At 43.2% G+C, this 26,709-nt stretch overlaps 1 protein-coding gene across 1 annotated transcript in view; it reads right to left on the minus strand.

Annotated features, from left to right (window-relative positions):
- Window positions 1-17,804: 17,804 nt before the first annotated feature.
- The window catches only part of PUDP (pseudouridine 5'-phosphatase), a 149,536-nt gene continuing 140,631 nt past the window's right edge, over window positions 17,805-26,709 (minus strand). The window contains exon 4 of the mRNA XM_084648974.1: window positions 17,805-19,418. Within this exon, the coding sequence (XP_084505100.1) occupies window positions 19,242-19,418 (177 nt within the window). The 3' untranslated portion in view covers window positions 17,805-19,241. The remainder of the gene's footprint in view (window positions 19,419-26,709) is intronic.

The raw sequence follows: 26,709 nt of genomic DNA on the forward strand, positions 1-26,709 counted from the left end.
GTCCCCCTTCCCAGCTCTGACACCACAGAACCTTGCCTGTGTCCATGGGCATGCGCAGAGGGTGTGCTGGGTGTGCCCAGGCTCACCCTAATGTCTCAAAAAAAAAGTGGCTTTGCATTTTAATTTAATCACGATACGCTCTTTTAGTTTTAGAATATGGATTGTTGTATCATGCAATAAGCGCCGAACTGCGTAATATAGATGTTGTAGAAATGTATAGAAAGCCCACGTTCGCTCGCAGCATGCGTCCCCACTACTGCGGCGCCACATTACCATTAGTCCTCCCCTCCTGCTCCGACTACTATTCCAGAAAATTCTTTGACCTATATAAGCGGCCGCATCAGACATCTACAGTGCAGTGTCTACAGTGTTTGTAATCTTTGTCGCGTGTACTCTACTGAAATAGCATAACAAGCCCGTGGCTTCACGTTTTAATTCAATCATATGATACCCCTTTTAATTTTAAAATATGGATCGGTTGGTTGTTAAGATAAGAAAAGGAGCAGACAAACTGAATGATTATGAATGTGCTGATAGTAGTGCAAATACCTTGGACTCCTCGGTTAAGAACTTACCTGAAGATAATGCCACAACCACTTCCAGTTCATGCAATAAACTGAGTAATGACCAACAGAAACAGACTTTGTCTCTTAGTTCAGGTCAGTGTAGTTCCTATTCAAAGCCATCAAACATTCCATCTGATGGCCCAGTTTGTGATATTCCAAGAAATTGATTAGAACGCCGATTGATTATCTAGAACTCCTTATCAGCCTAGATTGAGCATGTTTCCTAGAAGTAAAATAGGGAATAAACAAAGAAGTTTTCAGTCTGATTGGTATGAAAAGTATAAGGTGGTTAGAATATAGCCCATCAAAGGACGCAGCATTTTGCTTTTACTGCCGTTTCTTCTCCTCTAATGATGCAGCAAACAAAGGTCACACTGATCCAGCATTTATTGATAAGGGATTCAGAAACTGGCATAGGGCTAATGAACATTTTAAAAACCACCAGCTGTCAAAATCTCATATGTTGAGCTGTTCTTCATGGTCAAATTTTAATGAAGGGAAACCTATTGATGTATTGTTGTATGAGGGCAAGCAGGTTTATCTGTCTAAACAAGAAGAAGAATGGTGCCATAACCAAAGTGTAATGGAGTGACTGATTGACATTGGTCTGTGTTTGGCGAAAGGTGGGACACTGTAGGATTCATACAAGGTTCATGCACTTGGCAACATTCAGGGCATACCCGGAGTGTTGTGTAGGAGCAGTGCACACACAGCTCCTCTCAAGGGCATGAACTTTGGAATCTCGCCCAGATGACATGAACCGTGGGAAGCCTCCCAGGACTGGGCTCAAGGCCCGAGAGCAAGGAATGCGGTAGATAGAAATTGGTAAATGAGAATGTTAAACAAAGCCAGTGTATTCCTTTTATCTGTTGGAGAATGTAATGCGTGGGGGGAGAGAAAGAATAAAGGAAAGGGTGGAAAGCTGACAGGACCAGTCCGTTGGCAGACCAGCCTGTTTGCTTGCTTAAAGCTTTGTGCTGTCTTGTATTTGAACCACAACAGGGAGACCATTCAGGGGTCACAATGAAAAAGCTGACAGTTTTGAGAAAGGTTTATTTCTAAATCTTGTCAATATGCTCCAAAAATATGATCCCATAATGGCAAAGCACGTGCAGCAATCTCCTCGAAATGCTACCTATCAGAGTAATCACATCCAAAATGATTTAATTGTGGCCTTGCACAACGTTGTGCAACAAAAGAATGTGTCTTCACTAAATGGAAAAATGGTCTCAATAATTGCCGACGACATTACTGACTGTGAAAATACTGCACCACAATGGACATCTGTTCATGGTGTCCATAATGAAAAACATAGTCCAGCTGAACATTTTGTGTCTGTTCAGAGACTATTAACAATTGATGCTCAGTCTATTTTTGACCAGTTAAATGACATCCTCGGCATTCTTAAAATTGACTGGACATCAGTGATGTCTGTCAGTTTTGATGGCGCATCTACTGTGTCTGGATGTACAGTGGGAGTTATGAAACGTAAAGAAAGAAACAGTGAAATACTCTACACTGCTATGTGCATTGTCTGAACCTCATCCTAGTAGATGCATTCACTTCAGGTAAACAAAACAGAACTGTCTTTGATTTTTTTGGTGTTGTTCAGACTCTTTATGCCTTCATGGAGGGGAGTCCTGTGTGACATGCAGTAATGGAGAAGATTTCACAAGAAGTAGGATCCCAGCTGAAGACTTTGAAGTCACTATCAAACACAAGATGGGCATGCAGAGCAGAAGCAGTGGCTGCTGTAAAACAAAACTACTCCATCATTTTACAAGCTTTACAAGAGATTATTGAAACAACTCGCCTTGCTGACACTAAAATAAAAGCCAGGGGCCTTATCCCAGAGTGATGTAGTGGTGAGAGTCTGCTATAGACCACCGGACCAGGGGGATGAGGTAGATGAGGCTTTCTTCTGGCAGCTCACAGAAGCTACTAGATCGCATGCCCTGATTCTCATGGGTGACTTTAATTTTCCTGATATCTGCTGGGAGAGCAATACAGCGGTGCATAGACAATCCAGGAAGTTTTTGGAAAGCGTAGGGGACAATTTCCTGGCGCAAGTGCTGGAGGAGCCAACTAGGGGGGGCGCTTTTCTTGACCTGCTGCTCACAAACCGTGTAGAATTAGTGGGGGAAGCAAAAGTGGATGGGAATCTGGGAGGCAGTGACCATGAGTTGGTTGAGTTCAGGATCCTGACGCAGGGAAGAAAGGTAAGCAGCAGGATACGGACCCTGGACTTCAGGAAAGCAGACTTCGACTCCCTCAGGGAACGGATGGCCAGGATCCCCTGGGGGACTAACTTGAAGGGGAAAGGAGTCCAGGAGAGCTGGCTGTATTTCAAGGAATCCCTGTTGAGGTTACAGGGACAAACCATCCCAATGAGTCAAAAGAATAGTAAATATGGCAGGCGACCAGCTTGGCTTAATGGTGAAATCCTAGCGGATCTTAAACATAAAAAAGAAGCTTACAAGAAGTGGAAGATTGGACATATGACCAGGGAAGAGTATAAAAATATTGCTCGGGCATGTAGGAATGATATCAGGAGGGCCAAATCGCGCCTGGAGCTGCAGCTAGCCAGAGATGTCAAGAGTAACAAGAAGGGTTTCTTCAGGTATGTTGGCAACAAGAAGAAAGCCAAGGAATGTGTGGGCCCCTTACTGAATGAGGGAGGCAACCTAGTGACAGAGGATGTGGAAAAAGCTAATGTACTCAATGCTTTTTTTGCCTCTGTTTTCACTAACAAGGTCAGCTCCCAGACTGCTGCGCTGGGCATCACAAAATGGGGAAGAGATGGCCAGCCCTCTGTGGAGATAGACGTGGTTAGGGACTATTTAGAAAAGCTGGACGTGCACAAGTCCATGGGGCCGGACGAGTTGCATCCGAGAGTGCTGAAGGAATTGGCGGCTGTGATTGCAGAGCCATTGGCCATTATCTTTGAAAACTCGTGGCGAACCGGGGAAGTCCCGGATGACTGGAAAAAGGCTAATGTAGTGCCAATCTTTAAAAAAGGGAAGAAGGAGGATCCTGGGAACTACAGGCCAGTCAGCCTCACTTCAGTCCCTGGAAAAATCATGGAGCAGGTCCTCAAAGAATCAATCCTGAAGCACTTGCATGAGAGGAAAGTGATCAGGAACAGCCAGCATGGATTCACCAAGGGAAGGTCATGCCTGACTAATCTAATCGCCTTTTATGATGAGATTACTGGTTCTGTGGATGAAGGGAAAGCAGTGGATGTATTGTTTCTTGACTTTAGCAAAGCTTTTGACACGGTCTCCCACAGTATTCTTGTCAGCAAGTTAAGGAAGTATGGGCTAGATGAATGCACTACAAGGTGGGTAGAAAGCTGGCTAGATTGTCAGGCTCAACGGGTAGTGATCAATGGCTCCATATCTAGTTGGCAGCCGGTATCAAGTGGAGTACCCCAAGGGTCGGTCCTGGGGCCGGTTTTTGTTCAATATCTTCATAAATGATCTGGAGGATGGTGTGGATTGCACTCTCAGCAAATTTGCGGATGATACTAAACTGGGAGGAGTGGTAGATACGCTGGAGGGGAGGGATAGGATACAGAAAGACCTAGACAAATTGGAGGATTGGGCCAAAAGAAATCTGATGAGATTCAACAAGGATAAGTGCAGGGTCCTGCACTTAGGACAGAAGAACCCAATGCACAGCTACAGACTAGGGACCGAATGGCTAGGCAGCAGTTCTGCGGAAAAGGACCTAGGGGTGACAGTGGGCGAGAAGCTGGATATGAGTCAGCAGTGTGCCCTTGTTGCCAAGAAGGCCAATGGCATTTTGGGATGTATAAGTAGGGGCATAGCGAGCAGATCGAGGGACGTGATCGTTCCCCTCTATTCGACATTGGTGAGGTCTCATCTGGAGTACTGTGTCCAGTTTTGGGCCCCACACTACAAGAAGGATGTGGATAAATTGGAGAGAGTCCAGTGAAGGGCAACAAAATTGATTAGGGGTCTAGAACACATGACTTATGAGGAGAGGCTGAGGGAGCTGGGATTGTTTAGCCTGCAGAAGAGAAGAATGAGGGGGGATTTGATAGCTGCTTTCAACTACCTGAAAGGGGGTTCCAAAGAGGATGGCTCTAGACTGTTCTCAATGGTAGCAGATGACAGAATGAGGAGTAATGGTCTCAAGTTGCAGTGGGGGAGGTTTAGATTGGATATTAGGAAAAACTTTTTCACTAAGAGGGTGGTGAAACACTGGAATGCGTTACCTAGGGAGGTGGTAGAATCTCCTTCTTGAGAGGTTTTTAAGGTCAGGCTTGACAAAGCCTTGGCTGGGATGATTTAATTGGGAATTGGTCCTGCTTTGAGCAGGGGGTTGGACTAGATGACCTTCTGGAGTCCCTTCCAACCCTGATATTCTATGATTCTATGATCCATGAACTAAATTCATTCAAGTTCATCTTTGCCCTTCACATGATGCACCCTATTCTCCAGATGGTGGTAAATGTGAGTAAGGCTCTTCAAGCTCCAGGTCTCAACTTATTGCAATGACAGGGGTGAAAAGCTTGTGTAACTCTTTGGCTGCGATGAGAAATGGCCCAGAATATTTTCAATCTATTTTCAATGACAGCGTGAAAATGTGTGTAGAGAATGATATATCGATTCCCCCAGTTAAGAAGAGAAAAATGTCCTCTCGTGTTGATGACGCATTTGAGTCCCAGCATCACTTTGATACAAAAGAGGAGCAGGAGAGAATAACTTCATTTTACCCGCTCCTAGACTCAATGATTACCAGCATTGACCAGCGTTTTGAACAGGAGACTTGTAAAATTGTGACTGCAATGGGAAAACTGCTGAGCTTAGACATTGGCAGGGACGATATGAGAATCATTGCCAACAAATTTAAAGTGTCCTTGGATGAGTTGGAAGCTGAAGTCTGATTGCTTCGGTGTTATGACGGATCTGTTCCTAAAGGTAGCACTACGAACATCACCAGAGTGGCTTGATTGGCTAAAGAAATCCGATTGGTCTTCCATGTTCCAGGCCTTTTACAAATCTATTCAAAGCTTTGCAGCCGTACCTGTTACAAGCTGTTCATGTGAAAGAGCCTTTTTGAAACTAGCACATGTAAAAAACAAACTAAGAAGTACAATGTCCCAACAGCGCTTTGACTCATTCATGATTTTGTACATTGAACAAGAATTTGCTTTGTCAGTTAATTACAATGATGTGATTGAGGAATTTAGGTCCATAACACCTGGTGAGTGACATCTCATTCTCTAGGACAGGAAGATGAAGAAACCTTAATCTGTTTTGGTCAGTTCGGGTTAGCTCATTATCTGGTTAAAAATAAAGATCATGAAAATTGACTGTATCTTTGTATATGCCTGGTTATCACTACAGCAAAAATTTGGTATTTTGTGTCTCATTTTTTAAGTAAAGTTTAGTTGTTAATTAAAAAAAATTAAGTTTAGTTAAGTTTTAGTTTCTTTAGTTTGTTTGATGAATAAAAATAATGTCCTTTATGATTGAGTATTCAATAAATGTTTGCCTTTCAAAATAATTAAAAATAAAATTCCCCAGGTGTACACCCTAATGAAATATAGTGTGCACACCTATACCTGTGTGCTTGTTCCCATTCCCCCCTTTAGCAAAACATGATTCTAATTCCGCCACCCCCATTCCCTGTTCCCATTTCCCCCTTTCTTCCTGATTGACTGCAGACTATATAGTAAAACTTGAGTTCTGCTTAGCTATACCTTAACCAATCATTTTCCTGAAATTTAACTAACCAATCCTAACATATTGTAACATGATTATGTAACCAGTTATATCCCATCACCTTAATTAGTTTACACCCAGAAAAATTAATTATACAGCAGACAGAAACAATCACAGAACCAGACAGAGATTATACAGAGAAACAATAGGGAAATGGGGACCACAGTGATAGAAAAACAAAGAAATGAGAATTTCACATCTCAGCTATTGATACTTGAGTTCTTGCCAGACAGGATGCTATCAAACTAAGTTTCCTTTTACATCTTCTAAGCACTTCCCTTTCTCTGGAGGCGATAGGAATACAATCCTGTCCTGATAATGCCTAACAGCCCAATAGCACCTTATTTCAATGTGACTAGTTTGGAATGTGAGGATGTGTCCGGTCACTTCCCAGCTTATGGCTTCCTCTGCTGCTTAGCCAAAGGTCTTAGCCTAAGCACAGGGCCTCAGACTGTCACACTAAGAGAAGGCCCTTACACCGGCAGACAGTGATTTTGATTCTTTCTTTTATACCTCTCTAACTAGCTAAATGATAAACATATACCTAAATTTTTAAAGTATAGGCCTTTGCAGACAGGACTGAATATCTATATCCTAATGGAGTCCAGATTACCTGAGAGACCAGCTCACCTTTTGGGGCCATTCTAATACATGATCAGCAGAGAAATATGAGCTCATGCTCCCTAAGTACAAAAGAGGGAACATTCCTGTCATTATTCAGAAAGGCCCTTTGACTTGGGACATGCTTAATTGCTACTAAAGTTCAAGTTTGTTAACCAGGCAGGATGCAAACCTCATCTATTTTTTTCTTAAATGTTGAAGATGAAAGAGCAGAGGGGCTACTTATGGGGAAATTTTTGCATCCGGATTTGTTGATAATTGCAAGGGCATTATGCAAGGGATAGAAGCAGATTACTGCGAATTTTAAATGTTGTCAAGGGGAGGGCCACAACTCTGAGATAGGTACTTTTTTGTCTATTGTATATATAAAATTAAATAAAACTGTACAAATAAAGTAGGGCCAACTGTATGGATTTAAATTTTTATATCTCACAAACTACCAAATATTTGAAATCACCAACTCTGACAGGAAAACAATCACAGAATCCTAGAAGATTAGGGTTGGAAGAGACCTAGTCATCTAGTCCAGCCCCTTGCTCAAAGCTGGACCAAGACCAATCTCAAATATCACTAAAAAAGTGTGAAAATAGACCACATAATCTTTTATTTATTTAGATTTATACGCATACACAAGAAAAAGGTGCCTCTCATATGCTCTATGTGGTGTCAACAAAACGAAGTTACCCCATATTTAAAATAACACTCCAACTGTAAAGCCTCTCAGGGGTCCAGAAGAGAAGATGGCATGTAAGTAGGCATAAGAGTCAAAGTATATTGTTTCTTACTTGAATTACATTCTTATTGGCTATTTTTCTCAAGCAGGTAAAAAATATTGATCTGAACTTAGAAATTTAAAGCTTACATTTTAAACCTAACATTTGACTTTTACCTTTACAACAAACACACACACAAAAACCCAAGAAAGGGAAATTACCTGCATATATTTGCTTGTTTAGCATGGAATTTTATGGATTTCAATTACCTATAACTCTTATGAGAGACATTTGTCTTTCATTTTAACTGCCACTGTCATATAAGAAATGTGTGAACTTTTTATTCTTATTACTTCCCTGGAGTCAGGCAGAAAGAGAGCATCCTAATTTTCTCAAGAATCATCACAGCCATTATACATTTTGTATAAAATTCCAAAAACAAATTAGTTAAAATGCATTTAGGGCCAGTGGATGCCCTGAGAGAATGAAATTGTACATTTAGCTACGAAAGAGGTATAACACAAGCAAAGTCAATACGCAGCCCTTCCAATGTGACTCAACTGAAGAGGACGGGACCCCCTCTTGGGATCAGAAGTTTAGTCTTCACTCCTATTCACTTTCATATAACCTGTGCAGGGCTCAGAAACAGTCCGTGAGAGTCCGAAACTGTATTGGCACTTCTCTGATGTGACCATCTTCTTCTCTAGACTCTCAGCTTTCACTAAAAGCAGTAAGTTGTTAGCTGTTTATAATGTGAAGAAAGAAAACCTCAAAAATGTGACTCAAAGGTAACCAACATGGGGTGTTTGTATGAATCCGCAGAATGCCTAGAACAATAGCTCTGAGACATATGAACTGCCTTTCCATCTCAGTAGGGTGTTAACTCAGATGCCCAGTGCTAAGAATCATATTGACATTTACATTAACTATTTAAATCTTCATTTAAGAAAAGAAAGGGAGGATCACGGAGCTGCACAATTTACCATTATACCCTGTATTTTTTTCTCCCAATCAAAAAGGCAAGCCCAAGGAAAAAAACCAAGCTCATGGACATATTCCACTGAAGAGGGAGTGGGGAGCTAAGCAGAGCTTAGAGAGCACATAATTGCATTTTGAATTTCTGCACAGTCTACAGTGAGTGGTCTCTCATTTTGGGATTTCTTATCTGAATTGCATTTATTTGTGGGTGGAGCTGGGAAGAGTACCACTACCCTTTCCCCTCTAATCTCATATCTGAGTCTATGGAGCTTTTAAGGTTCCTTTTTCACCTTCATATTATATTTAAGTACAGAACAAAATGTTGATAAAAGAAAGTCCAGAATAATTTATGTTTTCTCTTTTCAGGATCCCAGGGGACAACTGACCTGGTAAAATCATTAAACTGCTAGAACCTTGCTTACGCTGGGGATTCTAATAGTGTTGTAATTGGTGAAGCTAAATGGATGGTTTGAACAATAGGGTTTGTTTGTTTGTTTGTTTGTTTTTGCTGAAATTCCCAGCCTTGGAAGGTTTTGAAAATAAGGTGGTAGTCAGGTCCCACTCAGCTAAGGGATTTGTAGGTTAGGGGCAGGACTTTGAAATCTGCTCTGAAATAAGTGAGGATGCATTTGCACTTTAATGCACAGGCGACATGTTCATGTCATCATTTGCTGGTATCAGGCATGCCGTTGAGTGCTGCATCAATCCTCTTTTATGAAGTTATGTTCAGTAATGGGTAGAGCAAGACACAGTACTCTAACATGAAGATGAAAAACAGTATTGATCACAACGGCTAGAAGCAAGGAAGAACAAAGTTTCGTGGCCATTTTATTCATCATAAGGCATTCCTCATCATTGCAGCAATGTGTGTCCAGGATCATGATGGGTCCAGCATAAATCTGAGACTCTGGACCACTTTGAGGAACTTCCCTTGATTTTAGTGACTGAGGGCATCAGACCACAGATTATCAGTGTGCTTCACCCTTTTTACTAACATCGTTTTCAATTTTTCCTTGCACAAGTTGAGCCAAAGCTTTTCATCAGTCTGCTCATTTTTTCCAGGTGTCGGGACATATTAGTGATGCTGGAGGTCTGCAAACTGTGGGGAGTGTGTGTGACAAAGTGAAATAATAATTGCGGGGGCTGGTTTCACTCCTTCAGGGAGGAGGAGCGAGAAGGGAGAGTCCTTAAACTTCAACAGGAAGTCCTGCATGTTGCAATCATGTCTACTCAGGAGTGATCCTGAGCTGAAGATCCCCAGTTGAGTAGATGTTTCTACCAAAAAGGTCCAGCTTTTTGGAGTCTTTCACCTTGGGAGTCTCCCCTTGTGACCCCTGCTGGTTTTGTTCATTGGCCACAGCAACCAACAGGGATCATGGGGAGGAAGGATGTATATACAAGAACTCATACCCATGAGCTGAGACACAGTACTTCTTTTTGGTTCTCTTGGCTGTGGGGAGCAGGGAAGTGGGGGTTTGCCACAGGCTTTTATTGAGTCCATGATGGCCTTATTGAGAGGTAACACTACTCTTGATAGGCCCTTTGTGGTCAGGTTGTTGACCAAAGTATGGGAGGACTCCTTTACCAACTCCACTTCTATGCCCAAATTTTGGGCTACTCTTTTCAACAGCTACTGATGCGCCTTAAAGTCATCCTGGGAATGTGATGCGCCCATCCTGAACTTGGCTTCATTGGGGGAGGAGGAGATTGGCACCGGCTGAGGGCATTCCTCCTAATTTTTGCAACGGATGGGTCACACAGTATCGGCCCCTGGTACTCAGCACTCACCTGAGTACCGGAGTTTGGATTGGGGACTGCCTGAAGAGGTGCTGGAGCCCTTTCTTCTGAGGTCATCAAGAAGGTGCACCTCGATCAGGGTCCCTACATTGGAGAAACCCACAAGTTCCAAAACAGCCATTGAATAGACACAAGCCAGTGACCAGGGGCCAAGTACCTGAAGGCATTGCCTGGTTCGGGTCCACCGCCATGCAGGGCCGAGAGGAGGAGTGTCAGGGTCACCTCCTGGCATGTCTTCAGGTCCCATCACTTAAACACAGCTCTCAGTGATTTCAGCTCTCAGTGATTTCAGTTAGTGGGGGAACCTCACTGCTGGTGCAAACTGGGCAGTCCCTTGCATCAGAGACACTGTCCCAAAGCAGGTCTAATGCTTAGATCCAGGTATCAGTGATTTCAGTTCTGCAGTGTATAACAAGACTCTCAATTGCATTTCTTTGTTGCTTCCTGTTCTGAAGCCCAATGACAAGGGAATCCAGGATGTTGACAAAAAACAGGTGCTTCCTTGGCCTCTGCCAAGTTTATCAATAAGCATGTCAATTTTGTGCCAAATGGAGTTATGGATTTAAGAGGTACATACTTGTCCACTGGCACCTGAACTGAGCCCACCAACTCATTTCACATAGGCCACAAGCTTTCATTGACTCCTAACCTAGGCTGAATGTTTACCAGCATACCATAGGTGAAGGACTTTAGTGTCTCAATCCATTCAACAAGGCACCTCCACCCATCCCTGTTCACAAAAAAAAATCTATTAATATTTTGGTAGCACCCACTATGTGTTTGATACTATCCAGGCACATAATAGAGTTCCTGTCAGGAACTTCAAAGTTATAACATTCATAAAACAATTAGGAACCAAAATTATACTTCACAGGATAAAGCAATTTGACAGGGTGAAACAATGTCTATATTAATCTGATTATTAGAATCAATTATTGACCTACTGCAGGGAAAAAAAATCAACAACAGCAACACATTAATCCCCTTACCCGCATTTTGTGTTTTACTTAAAACCCCCCAAGTTATTTGCATAACATATATTTTGGTCTGAAGCAAATGAACGCTAAGGGTTTTGGAATGTTCAGGATACGGTCATCAATAAGAACAACGTTAAGGGCCATAATCAATAAGTTTACAAGGCTGCACTCATAGGCCACAATGAAATCTATTTTGACTTAATCAGGTTTCCTATTTTTTCTGGTAAATATATGGCAATTTTGGACTATAGCCAAGCTCTGTCTACTGAGGACAATTATAAACCACTGCAGAACAACTTGCATGATCCACACAGCTCCCAAGTCAAAGTAGCATATTAGCAAACACATTCTATAAGGTTGACAGATTTCATTTGTTTTCTTTTTTCCACCTTTTATTTCAGCCTATGACCAATTATTTACATTTCCTTTTCTTCTTATTATCCCTTTTTTGGGTTTTTTTTTTTTGGCACTAGAATGAAAACTCCGTAGCCGTGCTTGAAATTCAGATGAACGATTTCATAAGCTTATCACATATACTGTAGATAGATGCTGCAGTCAGATCAAAAATATGAAACATTCCCTCAACATAAAGGTACATTTTGCTGAAGCCCCCTTGGAAAGTCTATGGTTTAAGGACATTGCTCATGTTACCACACAATTCTGAACTCAATGAGCTTAAATACTTTTTGAAAGATGAATGGCTTTTCTGAAGCTCTCTTTTTTTTCCCCATAGGAGCACTCAACATTTACATTCTTCAAGGATTTCAGGTGACCAAGTTAGAATACTAGGGCCCAGTACTGAACACCTAGCATTCAGTTCCTCACAGGATAGGGTTGTCAAGGAGCATGAGCAGTAATTCTAATGCAGAAACAGGAGGTAAACGGGGCAGACACTTGCAGACTCTTACCTTACACATTTTACTAGGTGTGTCAAACAGGCCGTTGTGAAACATCAGGTAGGTGTTTCCTGGCTACAGATAGCATAGAATTGCCTGTGTTAGAAATATGCTGAATGTGAAACTCAGTTCTACTTATCATCCGTTCATTTCCCCTCAAAACTTTAAATACCATATTTAATAGACATAGCTGTATGGATAATAACAGGCAAAAGTTCTTCTCATCATGCAGCCTGAATTACTAGGACTGGGATCCTTGCTCTGGAGAATCAACTCCCAGTTTAATCGACTGAGTACCTCTCCTACACATAGCCCCAGAGGCTCTCCCCTCCTTCTGCCTATGGAGTCAAAGGACTGGAGGTTTAGCATGGTGGTTCTTGCCCAGCCCTTCCTGCAGTCCACTATCCCTGCCCACCCCATGGGCACAATCATTAAAGGAGTGAACCCACCCTGTGCAGCTTCCCTTAATTATGCTCTCTGTTACCTATCAGCTCTGTGTTCTTGGGGAACCAGGGCACAGTACCCAGCCTGTCTGACTCACGAAAGTTCTCTCCACCCCCAGCCTCTGCTTGAACTAAAGCCGGTCAGAAGAAAGACTTACAAAAAGCAACGAAAAGGCAGTGGAAGACACACCTAAATCCCTCCGGACAAGGGTGACAGGATTAAGGAAACTCCCCTAACCTCATTTGCATCAAAGATGGCACAGGGAGGCAGCTCCATTAGCATACAGAATGGAGAACAGAGATTCCAAGGCAAGAACCGCACTGAACTCTGGGATCAGAAAAGCAGGAAAGCACTGCATCATGGGGGATCTCTGCTCCAGATGTGAATGAACGCATTAGCTCAGTAGTTATCAGACCAATTCTAGTAATGAATCCTTTATTGGTATCCAAAATACTGAAGCTGCCTAATTGCATTGTGAGCTCCCTCCAAGGAACACCACCCATAGCCAGGAATGTTCAGTTCCTATGTGTTCTTCCTTGAACCATTGTTCTTTCCCTTCAAAAACTCCTACCTATGCTCAAGTGCTCTGATGCCTGGATCCAAAATCTGCATCAGTACCATTGGGACAACATCTTCTCCTGACTGATCATGCTGGGGGCTCTGCCTGTCTAACCAGCACGCCGGACCCTCAGCTATCACCACCACCTGGGAACCCCGATCAATTCAAGCTTCATGGAGTGGTGAGAACCCATCTCTCTCTCTCTCTAGGCATAGCCTTCTGACCCTGACTTGTGTGATCAGTTATAGTTTTCTAAATCTGACTTTTATAATCAAATTTAAGTTAGATTTAATATTATAACCGTTTTGTTTGTTTGGCTCCCCTTGTATGGTTATTACCTGGCAATAAATAACTTTCATGGTTAAGCTGATTGCTTCTCTCTCTCCCCCTCATGGGTATTTTTTGGTTTTCCCATTCGCTCTGCAGCAATGCTCCTCATACCTAAGTTAAAGATCCCTGCAGTGCCCAAAAATCCTGTGGGGTTTGTTCATCAACTGGGTTACTACCAGAACAATTGTAACGTGAAAGTGGGGATAGGGACATGCTGAACCTGCGGCACAGGAGGGTGGCAGCTTGGAAGTGCTGCTCAACTCAGCCTGCTCAGGCATACTCTATTCTGGTGCGGTGTCCATGGCATATGAGGGTGACAGCTCGGAGGTGCTGTTTGACCAAACCTGCTGAGTCCAAGGGCATATGAGGGTGACAGCTTGGAAGTGCTGCTTGACCTGGCCTACTGAGACAAGGGACATATAAATGGGTCAGCTTGAGAGTGCCGATTGATCTGGTCCTCTCAGACGTGCTCCATTAATGTGTGTGTGTTCGTCTGATTCTAGGGCTGGAAGAACCCAGCCCTGGGGAACCTAGGTCCTGCAGGATAGCTTCATTGAGAAAGAACTTGCAGAAGGGAGAAGGAGAGCTCCATATGAGATCACAAGTGACTCATCAATGTACTGCTTGTACATTGTGTATAGAATTACAGAACCCCCCCAGAAGAGTAACTCTAATAAATGAGCATACCCCAAAGTAATGGAGTATTTGCTACACCTTTGTCAGAGGAGGCAGTATGTGCCTCTTAGCATACACAGACAAAATTCATCACTTAGCAACACATTTTATTATTTTCAGCTCTCCAATTATCATGTCACACAATTACGATAAAAGGAAAAGGAGTACTTGCGGCACCTTAGAGACTAACCAATTTATTTGAGCATGAGCTTTTGTGAGCTACAGCTCACTTCATCGGATGCATACTGTGGAAACTGCAGCAGACTTTATATACACACAGAGAATATGAAACAATTACGATGAAAACCACACCACCTAAGTTAGCCTGAAGATTAAAGACCAATAATACCTATTCAAATGTAACATTCTTAATTTTTTGACTCCCTCACCTGTGTTTCCCCTACCAGTGTTCCCTTTGTGTTCTGGTTTGTACCTTATGCATGCTATTCTCTGTACACCTTGTTTGCTCTCTAAGTTGAGATATTTGTAAAAAAAAAATTTTCAAGATGGCCAGATAATATGGTGATGTTCACTGCATTAAATCAGGCAGAAGTTTCCAAACTGTGTTTTCAAACATATTAAGTGGCAAGACAAAATCAGCAATAAGTCTATTAATAGCCAAACCTAGTAAGTGCCTCCATCAGCCGTTTCAGCAGCTTTATTGGTACTGACATATTAGGATTAGTAGCAGGGAAGACAAACCGATTGCAAAGTGTGTTTACTGAGGAATGCCACTACACAGTTGCTGATCACATGGTTGCCAAATGCTTTGGTGGCATGATAAAATTGCCAATGAAGGACACATACCAATCATCCAGCTAGATATCTTAAGGACCTAGCCAGAGATTGATCTGGGTGACACTTGACCTGGAAAGAGGCTACATCTCTTTGGGATTTGCCTTGATGATTAGTAAGTAGGAAGCGAGGCATCCTTTGTCTAGCTCAGTTTGAAGGATTACAGTTAGGGGAAATTGTCTCATTTGATAGGAGCCTGATATGGCACAAAAGGTGCTAATAAAATTTGCGGGTGACAAAAGTTGGGAGGTATTGCCAATATAAAGGAGGACCAGAATAGCATACGAGAAGATCTGGATGACCTTGAAAAGTGGAGTAATAGAAATGGGATGAAATTTTATAGTGGAAAGTGCAAGGTCATGCACCCAGGGACTAACAAAAAGAATTTTTGCTATAAGCTGGGGACTTATCAGTTGGAAGTGACACAGGAGGAGAAAGACCTGGGTGTACTGGTTGATCACAGGATGACTATGAGCAGTCAATATGATGCGTCCATGGAAAAGGTTAATGCAATCCTAGCTAATGCATCAGGCGAGGTACTTCCAGCCGAGACGGAAGTGTTACCACGATTATACAAGGCTCAATCTGGAATACTGTGTGCAATTCTGGTCTCCCATGTTTAAGAAAGATGAATTCAAACTGGAACAGAGAAGGACTACTAGGGTCAGAAGAATGGAAAAACCTACCTTATGAGGCTGTGGGGAGATACGATTGTTCTCTATAAATACATCAGAGGGATAAATACCAAGGAAGGGGAGGAGTTATTTAAGGTAAGCACCAATGTGGACACAAGAACAAATGGATATAAACTGGCCACCAACAAGTTTAGGCTTGAAATTAGACAAAGGTTTGTAAGCATCAGAGAGTGAAGTTCTGGAACAGCCCTTTCAAAGGGAGCAGTGGGGACAAAAAAGCTAACTGGCTTCAAGACTGAGCTTGATAAGTCTATGGAGGTATGATGAGACTGCCTACAATGGTACGTAGCTGATGTGCGACTGCTAGCAGCAAATATCTCCAATGGCTGCTGATGGGGCACTAGATGGGGAGGACTCAGACTTACTACAGAAAATTCTTTACCAGGTGTCTGGCTAGTGGGTCTTGTCTACATGTTCAGAGTCTAACTGATCACCATATTTAGGGTTGGGAAGGAATTTTCCCCCAGTCAGATTGGCAGAGACCCTGAGGTTTTTTTGCCTTCCTCTGCAGCATGGGGGATGGGTCACTTGCAGGTTTAAACTAGAGTAAATGGTGGATTCTCTGTAACTTGAAGTCTTTAAATCATTATTTGAGGGCTTCAGTAACTCAGCAGAGGTTAGGAGTATATTACAGGAGTGGGTGGGTACGGTTCTGTGGCCTGCGATGTGCAGGAGGTCAGACTAGGTGATCATAATGGTTCCTTCTGGCCTTAAAATCTATGAGTCTATGAGATTAAGGGTAATAAAAGATGGCAGTATTGAATGGGATTTACTGCTGGATTAAGGGGAGTTTTCTATGTTAATTTTCTCAGTAAAAGAGGAAACCGTTAACTATACCAGAATTGAAGGGAACAGAATGTATATTCATTCATAAGAACATTAAAAGGCCGGACTTCGTCAGACCAATGGTTTTTCTAGCCCAGTGTCCTGTCTTATGATGCCAATGCCAGATGCTTCAGAGGGAATGAACAGAACAAGACAATCATGAAGTGATCCATCCCCTGTTGTCCAGTCCGAGCACCTGGCAGTTTGAGGCTTAGGGACACCCAGAGCATGGGGTTGCATCCCTGACCACCTTGGATAATAGAATGGGGTTGCATCCTTGATTGATCCTTCATTATCCCATGGTGGCACTGCCAATGCACTTCTGTTTTGCCATAAATATCTAATATTTATCTAAGTGTGTATGTCTTAAGAAAGTATTTGTAATGCTTTGGTGAGAGGCCCTTTGGAACAACTTTGTAAATGTGACATGTGCCTTGATTTTTTTTTTAAACTCCAAGTTCAATTAAATGTATACAGCACTTTGAAAAAGTTACTAATTACAACTTATTAGAGTTTGTTCTACCAAATAAGTTCCCAGTTGGAATTCAGCAATTATGAACTAAAGGGATCCCCAAAGGCACCTGTTTTACACTTGAAAGCTCAGAATTATTGCTGTATGGTAACACTTTCTGATATGCAACATTAGCCATGAAGGAACTGTGCAATACCATTTCTGTTATCTTGAATGGCAACAGAAGAGGAAGAATTTACATTACTTTAGTTGGATATAAATATTCACTAGAACTGCAACACAAGGTTATACAAAATTATATGCAAAATAGTATTACAGTAAGCAATATTCACCCACCTGCATTTTCAGATCCTTGGATGAAAGGCATTGCAGAAGAAAAACTATTACTATATTGTGCTTGACAATATTTTTCTGATACCATCCAATTAATAATTTACTGATAGTTTGGAATAGGATATTCTTATTTTTTAAAGATATTTAAATAGTGTACTCAGAGATACAGACTGTTTTAAATTTGCTTTAAAAAAACCCATGTAATATTTTTAAGAATTTTAGTGAGTCTTCCAATGTTCATTTTTTGCTTTTTATTAAAAACAAAAAGTGAGCTGCAGAAATGCTAGAAAAAATATTTGATCTTTGAGTTCTTGTTTAAGTTACGTTCTCTTATCTCAACAGTCCACTTATTAAAAAAAAAAAAATGAACAGCACTCTAATCATTCAACCATTTAATTTTTTTTTCACATGCATAATAGAAGGAAACTTCTGATATTATTCACTGAAATAAAATACTGAAGTACCTATTTCTTATCTTCAGCATTTTTTACGTTCACTATCTTCATCAAAGACGTTTTACTGTGATTACGAGAGTAGTTTAAGGCTTCCCACAGCTAAAAGGTTATTTTTTTTTCAAATTTATAATGCAATCATTATCTCCATACAAGAGGTAAGATCCTTTAAACTAGTGTTTCCCAGTCCAGGGGCTGGGGCAAAGTAGTACAGAAAGGTCAAGACACAGAGGAGAACAGCAGTAGGGAAAAAGAATCTTCACAACCCTGGATATGTTCCACCATACAAATTATACTTATTTGTTTGTTTATGGTAGCACTCACAATGTACTTTATACTTTCCACAAAGAAAATACAGTCACTTTCCTGAAGAGCTCACAATCTAAAGACAGACAGAAATGGACCCGGATTAGCAGGAATGAGTATAACATATAGGGTGGCAAAGATGGTGCTTGGTAAAACAAGGTTAAGCTACAAAACAAACAAAAATATTACTTTCGGTATTAAATCAGCAGAATTCTCTGTAGTAAAAATAATGTAAAGAGTCTTCAGAAGGACTTAACTGTGGAGAAGATAGGGGGCCTTGTGCATAAGCTCATGAAGGATAAAGGGGGGCAACATGAAAGAATGGAAAAAACAGAAAGGTTTATGTGAGAAGCTGAAAATGGAAATACAAGGCTGTCATCATTGGGGGAGCAAAATGGATGGGGAAGAGGCTATGTGAAATGAGACGGGGGATAAGTAGGGAGTAGCAGAGTTACAGAGGCTTACACAGCGCTTAGTTGAGCTGCAAGAGCATATGGTCGTAGGAAGCTGACAGTGGGTTCCCCCTCCACCCCATTCCAGAAAGGGGAAGTCACAAAACAAGAGAACAAAAAAGAACACACAAAAACAAAAAATCCAACCAGAAGATAAGAACAGGAAAGACAAAGGGATAGACAAGGAATAGGTAGTGGTAACTGTGCCACACAATGGTATAAGGGGACAACAGCCTATCCATAACAAGGAAAATGTTGAGCACCATTGTTCTAAGCAGTCTGTTATTCCAGCAAACCAGAGCAAAACCCTCCACATGTTTGAAGCAGATGGTCTTTGCAGTTTTGCAAATGCACTGAATGTACATGACATTATGCAGATGACAAGACTAGTATAGCTGAAGAACAGGCAAGAAGAAACATTCCTTCCACTTAGCACTGAAGAAGACAAACCAAGAGTAACCAGGGAAATTTAAAAGTAAATCATGAAAGACTTCATTGTCTTATTTTGGAAAGAAAAATCAAAAATAGATAATTTTTTACTCTACATTTTCATTCCCTACCCCCCAATCTCCAACTAAGAACATGTTGAAATATATTAGTTCTTATTCATATGGTGGTAAACCAAACAGTTCTGGTTCAAAGTCCTCCATAGATTTCAGCACTAGATTTGCTTCCTTTGTAAGATCTTGATTCAAATTTTCATCTGGAATCATAATCACTTGCATCCCAGCTGCCAGTGCTGCTTGAACCCCAAGTGGAGAATCTTCAAACACAAGACACTGAAAAATGAGAAAATAAAGACAAAGGTTAAAATGTTGTAATTACTTGTATTATCACAAGAAAGGATGGCACATTATATATCGGAACACATGCAAAGTCACTTTCTCGAGCTGAGTAAATGAAGTATCTATAGGGCCTGATTGTGCATGACCGAAGTCAGTGAACGTTTTCTAATTGATATCAATGAATGCCGATTGATCCCATAATGCTGAAGAACAGTGGGTCATAATGTAAATGGTTTTCAGTGCAGTTTAGTAATGTATTCTCGTGAACTGGTGGGAAACTTAACATTTTCTACTCCACAAAGCATCTGCTGCAACTGACATGCATATTTTCAATACAATAAATACAGGAGAACCTCAGAGTTAGGAATACCAGAATTATGAACTAACCAGTCAGTCAACCACACATCTTATTTGGAACTGGAAGTACACAATCAGGAAGCAGCAACAAAAAAAACAAATCAATCAAACAAACAAAAGCAAACACAGTACAGTACTGAGTTAAATGTAAACTACTAAAAAAATAAAGGGAAAGCTTTAAAAAACAGTTTTGACAAGGTAAGGAAACTGTTTCTGTGCTTGTTTCATTTAAATTAAGATGGTTAAAAGCAGCCTTTTTCTTCCGCATAGTTAAGTTTCAAAGCTGTATTAAATCAATGTTCATTTGTAAAAACTTTTGAAAGAACAACCATAACATTTTGTTCAGAGTTACAAACATTTTAGAGTTACGAACAACTTCCGTTCCCAAGCTGTTCGTAACTGAGGTTCTACTGTAGCTATATTCTCTCAAACAACACCACACACCACAAAATGTTGGACCAGATCCTCAGCTGAAGAGAGTGGAACTCTGATAAGAAAATCTGTCCCACTGCCTTTAAGCATCATGAAGAAGTCCAATAAATTATGTTCTTGTTAAGAAGTAGTTAAATTCTTTTACTTGGAAAGAAGGGATTGCTGCCTCTTGCAAAACATGTAAGCACAAGTGGGTTGTGAGCACATTCAGCATGCTTAGATGAAGATTTGTGAGAAAAAAAACTGTCAGCACAGCTTGTCTAGATACCTGTGAGCTCTCTTAGGTTCAAGAACTGTTGCAGTTTTTGGCCCATATTATTGCTTATAACAAATTGTAAACAAGTGATATTCAAAATGCATGAGCCACTTCATATCTTTTCAGATGTGTTTTGTACTTAAAATAAGAGTTTTTTCATGGTTTTCAGTTTTTGGATAGCTGGGCTCCATTCAGAATATAGCAAACAAACAAAAAATGAGTGTGTGTCTCAGGAACGTAAATGCTGCGTCTTCTGCTTAACAGATATCTCAATTAGAGACACAATGAAATTAAAAACATTAAATGGGGCCTGATACATAGAGCCACACCACATTAAATAATCTGTATCAATGAATGTCCATATCTGTGGTTTCAAAAGAATTCTGTTAGTTTGTTCTATATTTAAACCTGAAGTCAATGGTAAAACGCTCATGGATTTCAGTGAAGCCAGGATTTCATCATATATTTGTAGCAATAATTTATCTGAATAAGCAGTGTCAGTAAACAATACAGTTAAGAATATTTGAAAGCTTTAGAAATATTAGGAGCAGATAATATATGTGCACATCTTGTGCATCTAGAAAGGTTATTTGCATATATCTGTTTATTGCTCAGCAGAGATGTTCTAAAATTGATATTATAATCTCTATTTTAATGCAGAAAGGGTTTAGAGAGGAGGAGAGGTCACTCAACTGGTGCAGTAGCTGTAGTTCTTCGAGATGTGTCCCCCTATAAGTGCTCCACTTCAAGTACGCATGCAGCTCTTGACCCTTTGATCAGAGATTTTCTGTTAGCAGTGTCTGTCTGGCAAGCATATGCATCCTATGACTCTTCGTGCTGGATAACAAGACTATATAGGATTGCACAGGTGAACCACTCTCAGGTCCTTCTCTACCCAAACATCCCCCAAGAAGCAATCTGAAGCAGAGAGGAAGAAGGGTAGGTAGTGGAGCATCCATAGGACAGACATTTTGAAGAACTGCAGTTATGGCAGAAGGTGAATAGCCACTTCTTCTTTGACTAGTATTCCTATGGGTGCTCTACTTCACGTGACTTTCGAGTAATATCCCCAGATGTAGGATGGAACAGAATTCAAAACTGCAGAACCAAGAGCCGCATCAGACTTTACAGCATGGATCAGGGCATAATGTTTCAAAAAAAGAGTTACCTGTTCCGTAACTGGTGTTCTTTGAGATACGTTGCTCATGTCCACTCCATATTAGGTGTGTGTGCTCCCCATATGCACCGGTGATGGACGTTTTTCCCTCAGTGGTATCCATAGGGGACCAGCTCTGGCACCCCCTGGAGTGGCACGTGCATGCCATGGTATAAGCGGTGCTGCTGGCAACCTTCACCTTCAGTTCCTTCTTGCCAGAAACTCCAGTAGTGGGGAAGGAGGGCGGGTCGTAGAATGGACATGAGCAAACACATCTTGAAGAACACAGTTATTGAAAAGGTAACTGTCTTTTCTTCTTTGACTGCTTGCTCCTGTCTATTCCATATTAGGTGACTCCCAAGCAGTACCAATGGAGGCGGGTAGAAGTTCATGGGCATGTAGATTGCAGCACAGCTCTGCCGAACCCATCATCATCTCTGGCTTGCTGAGTGATTGCGTAATGTTCCGTGAACACGTGAACCGAAGACCACGTCGTGGCTCTGCAAACATCCTGGATGGGAATGTATGCCACGAAGGCTGCCGAGAATGCCTGAGCTCTGGTCGAATGGGCCCTCACGATCGGTAGTGGTGGGACCTGTGTCAACTGGTAACAGGTCCGGATGCAGGAGGTGATCCAGTTGGAAATCCTCTACGAGGACACTGGAAGGCCCATCAACTTATCTGCTGTAGAGATGAAAAGCTGAGTCAACCTGTGGAAGGGCTTGGTATGCTCCAGGTAAAATGCCAGGGCACGTCTGATGTCCAGCACGTGCAGCCTCCTTTCCTCACTAGTGGCATGTGGCTTGGGGCAAAACACTGGGAGGAAGATGTCCTGATTGACATGAAGGAGAACACCACCTTTGGCAGAAAGGTCAGATGGGGTTGCAGTTGAACTTTGTCCTTGCAGAACACAGTGTATGGCGGCTCCGATGTGAGGGCTTTGATTTCTGACACTCGTCTCACTGATGTTATCACCACAAGGAAAACGATTTTCCGTGACAGGTGGGAAAGGGAGCAGGAGCCCATAGGTTCGAAGGGTGGGCCCATGAGCCTAGAGAGAACCAAGTTAAGGTCCCACTGTGGGACAGGAGCCTGAACCAGCGGAAAGAGAGTCTCTCAAGGCCTCTCAGGAATCTGACCGACATGTCATGGAGAACACAGTCTGAGTCTGGAACAGCGGGCAAAATGCGGAAATAGCCATCAGGTGCACCTGGATGGAAGAGAGGACCAGTCCCTGGTTCTTAAGATGGAGCAGGTACTCCAGGATGGATTATAAAGGAGGAGTGCAACAGAGAGAGGACACGCTCAGATGCCCAGTGGGAGAACCTCGTCCACTTGGCCAGGTACGTTGCTCTATTGGATGGGTTCCTGCTTTCCAAGGGGACTTGTTGGACCTCATTAGAGCAGGCCCGTTCCTCTGCGTTCAACCACACAGCATCCACAACGTGAGGTGGAGGAAGGTAAGGTTGGGGTGCAGGAGGCAGCTGTGGCCTTGTGAGAGCAGATCCAGCCGGTCGGGAAAGGGCTGGAGGCGGTCGTTGCCAGGTCCATTAGTGTGGCGAACCAATGCCAGTGAGGCCACACCGTGGCAGTCATGATGAATTTGGCCTTGTCCCTCTTGATCTTTGACAGGACTCTGCTGATGATCAGGTTTGATGGGAACTCATACATCAGAGCCGCCGACTATGAGAGAAGGAAGGCATCAGGGAGAGAATCCTTGCCCAGCCCCTGCAGGGAACAGAACTTACGACATTTCCTGTTCTGTCTGGTGGCGAACAGGTCCACCTGTGGAGTTCCCCACCTCTGGAAGAGCATGTGGGCTACCTCTGGATGGAGCGACCACTCATGGTGAGAGGAAAAGGACGTGCTGAGGCGATTTGCCAGCATATTTCTGACAGCAGGAAGATGACAGGCCTCCAGATGGATTGTGTGCTTGATGCAGAAATCCCACAGACGGAGTGCCTCTTGACAGAGAGCCAATGAATGCGCTCCCCCTTGCCTGTTGATGTAGAACATAGAGGCCGCATTGTCTGTCAACACGCTCATCACTTTGCCTGAGAGATGTGGCAGGAAGAATCTTCAGGCCAGGCGGACTGCTCTGAGCTCTCTGACATTTATGTGCAATGTCAGTTCCTACGGGGACCACATACCTTGGGTCTGCAATGCACCTTGATGTGTGCCCCAGACAAAGTCCGAGGTATCTGACCTCAGTTTGATCGAGGAGCGTGGACTGTTGAATGGGACTCTGTCTAGGACTGCCTTGGAGTCGGTCCACCATTGCAGAGAGGTAAGTATCTCTGGCGGGATGGTGATGACTTTGTCCAGATGATCTCTGGACTGGGAATAGACCATTGACAGCCACTGTTGGAGAGGTTGCATCCTGAGTCTTGCATGGCAGACAACATATGTACAGGCTGCCATGTGTCCGAGCAACTGCAGGCATACCCGGGCCATGGTCAGAGGGAATGTGGAGACCGTTGCAATGAGATCTACCATCATCCGGAACTGGTCTTGAGGCAGGAAAGCTCTTGCTCAGGTAGAGTTGAGCACTATTCCGATGAACTCTATCCTTTGCACCGGAACTAATGTTGACTTCTTGTCATTCACCAATAGGCCCAGGGACCGGCATGTGACCTGTAGTACCGTGACATCCCGTTGGACTTGAGACCTGCAGCGGCCTTTGACCAGCCAGTCATTGAGATACAGGTATATTTGAATATCCTGACACCTGAATAAGCTGCTACCACCTATATGCACTTGGGAAACACCCTTGGTGCTGTCACTAAGCCGAAAGGGAGGACTGCAAACTGGCAGTGGTTTGATCCCACCGTGAAGCCTAGGAAGCATCTGTGTCCTTGGAAGATTGCTATATGAAAGTACGCATCCTTCAAGTCAAGGGCAGCATACCAGTCTCCTGGATCCAGGGAAAGGATGATGGAGGCAAGGGAGACCATGTGGAACTTCTTTAGGTATTTGTTGAGGTCTCGCAGGTCCAGGATGGGGTTTAGACCGCCTTTGGGATTAGAAAGTACTGGGAATAGAACCCTTTGTTCCTGTACTCGCGAGGAATTTCCGCCACCGTTCCCAGCTGCAGCAGGCCCTTCACCTCCTGTGCGAGGAGTCTTTCATGAGAAGGGTCCCTGAAGAGGGACAGGGAAGGGGGGAGGGTAGAAAGAAACTGAAGGGTATAACCCTCCGCCACTGTGTTGAAGACTCAGCGTTCTGACGTTATAGTGGTCCATGTAGGGAGAAATAAAGAAAGGCGGTTGGAAAAGTATAGGGAAGAAGGATCCAGGGTACAGGCTGGTAGGTTGCCCAAAATGCATGCTGCCTGTTGCAGGCGGAGCTTAACTGGGCGGAGGGCTGAGGTTGGTGGCCTTGACGCCGCTTGTAGTCTTAGCGGCTGTTCCTTGGGGTCCAGTTGAACCAGAGGGGTTCCCTCTCCCAGAATGACTGCCTCCGGATGGGGGGGGCGAGACACCATGGCTAATGGTTTGTCCAAGGCCCCTGCCACAGATTTGGGCACTTGCCCAGGCTGGGTAAAACCCCAGAGGTTCCAAGGGTACCAAGCGGCAGGCCACTGGCCCTGGGGCCACAGAGCAGTAGGAGGTACTTCTGATGAGGCGATTACTGATGGTGCCAGGACTTGACCCACTGACAAAGACTCCTGTCCGGTGCTGGAGTCCGAAGTGGGAGGGTGGGGGAAGGGTGGGGTTTGCTCTTGGGCCACCACGAGCAGGTAGATGGGCAGCTTCACTCACTACAGTGCCAAGTACTGTGGCACGACTGGGATATCTCCCATTGTGGTGAATCCCTATCCTGGAGGCTGATAGTGTTCAGCGGATCGGCCACGACGCTCTGGCGATCTACGTCTCCCGCTGCCTGATCAGTACCGAGACCTGGAATGGAGCCGCCCATCTTGGCTCACCTCCTGCCCTCTCCTTGCCCTTGCGGGACATTTTCTTCTATCGCTTGGCAGGTGCTGGGGAGGGCAATTGTTGCCGGTCCGTCGATGGCACTGGGGGTGAGGGCACTTCACACTGATGCTGTGGTGCTGGGAGCAGAGTCAGCCCTTACTTGCTCCGGTTCCAGGGTTACCACCAACTCCATTAGGAGCACTCGGAGACAGATGTCTCAATCCTTCTCCATCTGAGGTTTGAAGGCCTTACAAATTTGACACTTGTTGGTTAGTGAGACTCCCCCAGGCACCTCAGACCAAGTGCTATACGGGTCACTGATGGGCATAGGTTTTCTGAAGGAATTGCAGGGTTTACAGCCTGGGGACTGGGGCATGCTAACTTTATCTAACACTAAGGGTTTTCTAAAACTATTCACAACTTTTTTTTCCCCAGGAAAAGTTTAACTACTTAGCAAGCAAGAAAGCTAGCCTAAGCAGCAGATGTACCAGCACTGTAACTGGCGGCAAGAAGGAACTGAGGGTGGAGGGGGCTGGCAGTGTCTTTTGTACTGCATCATGCACTCGCCACTCCAGGGGGCACTAGAGCTGGTACCCTACGGATTCCACTGAAGGAAATACTTCTGGCACCGGTACATGTGGCGAGCACACACAACTAATACGGAATGCACATGAGCAAGCACTCGAAGAACATCATATGTATTGAAGCCCATGTAGCGGTCTACATATTTCAGATATTGGTACATTCTTCAGTAATGCTGTACAAGTTGCCTGCGATTTGATTCAATGTGCTTTTACCCTTTGTGGGGGATGAATGCCCAGAGTCTCATAACAAGTGATAATATATCCAGAAAAACTATCTCAGCAGTCTCTGATTAGAGATCGAGGACCCCATGGATCTATCTACAAAGGAAATGAAGAACCCAGGTGACTTCCTAAATTGCTTGATTCTATCTAAGTAGAAAGACATTGCCCTTTTAACATCCAAGGTATGTAAGCAGGATTCTTGTAGAGACCTACATAGTTTTGGGAAAAAACATTGCAGATGAATGGACTGATTAAGGTGGAAACTTAGGTAAGAATTTAGGGTGTGGACATAAAAAGTTCTTGTCCTTAAAGAGCACCAAAAAGGGGTGGGGAACATACCATCAAGGCTCCAATCTTCCCA

This window comes from Lepidochelys olivacea (genome assembly GCF_965140295.1).
Source record: "Lepidochelys olivacea isolate rLepOli2 genome assembly, chromosome: 1".
NCBI classification, from domain to species: Eukaryota; Metazoa; Chordata; order Testudines; family Cheloniidae; genus Lepidochelys; species Lepidochelys olivacea.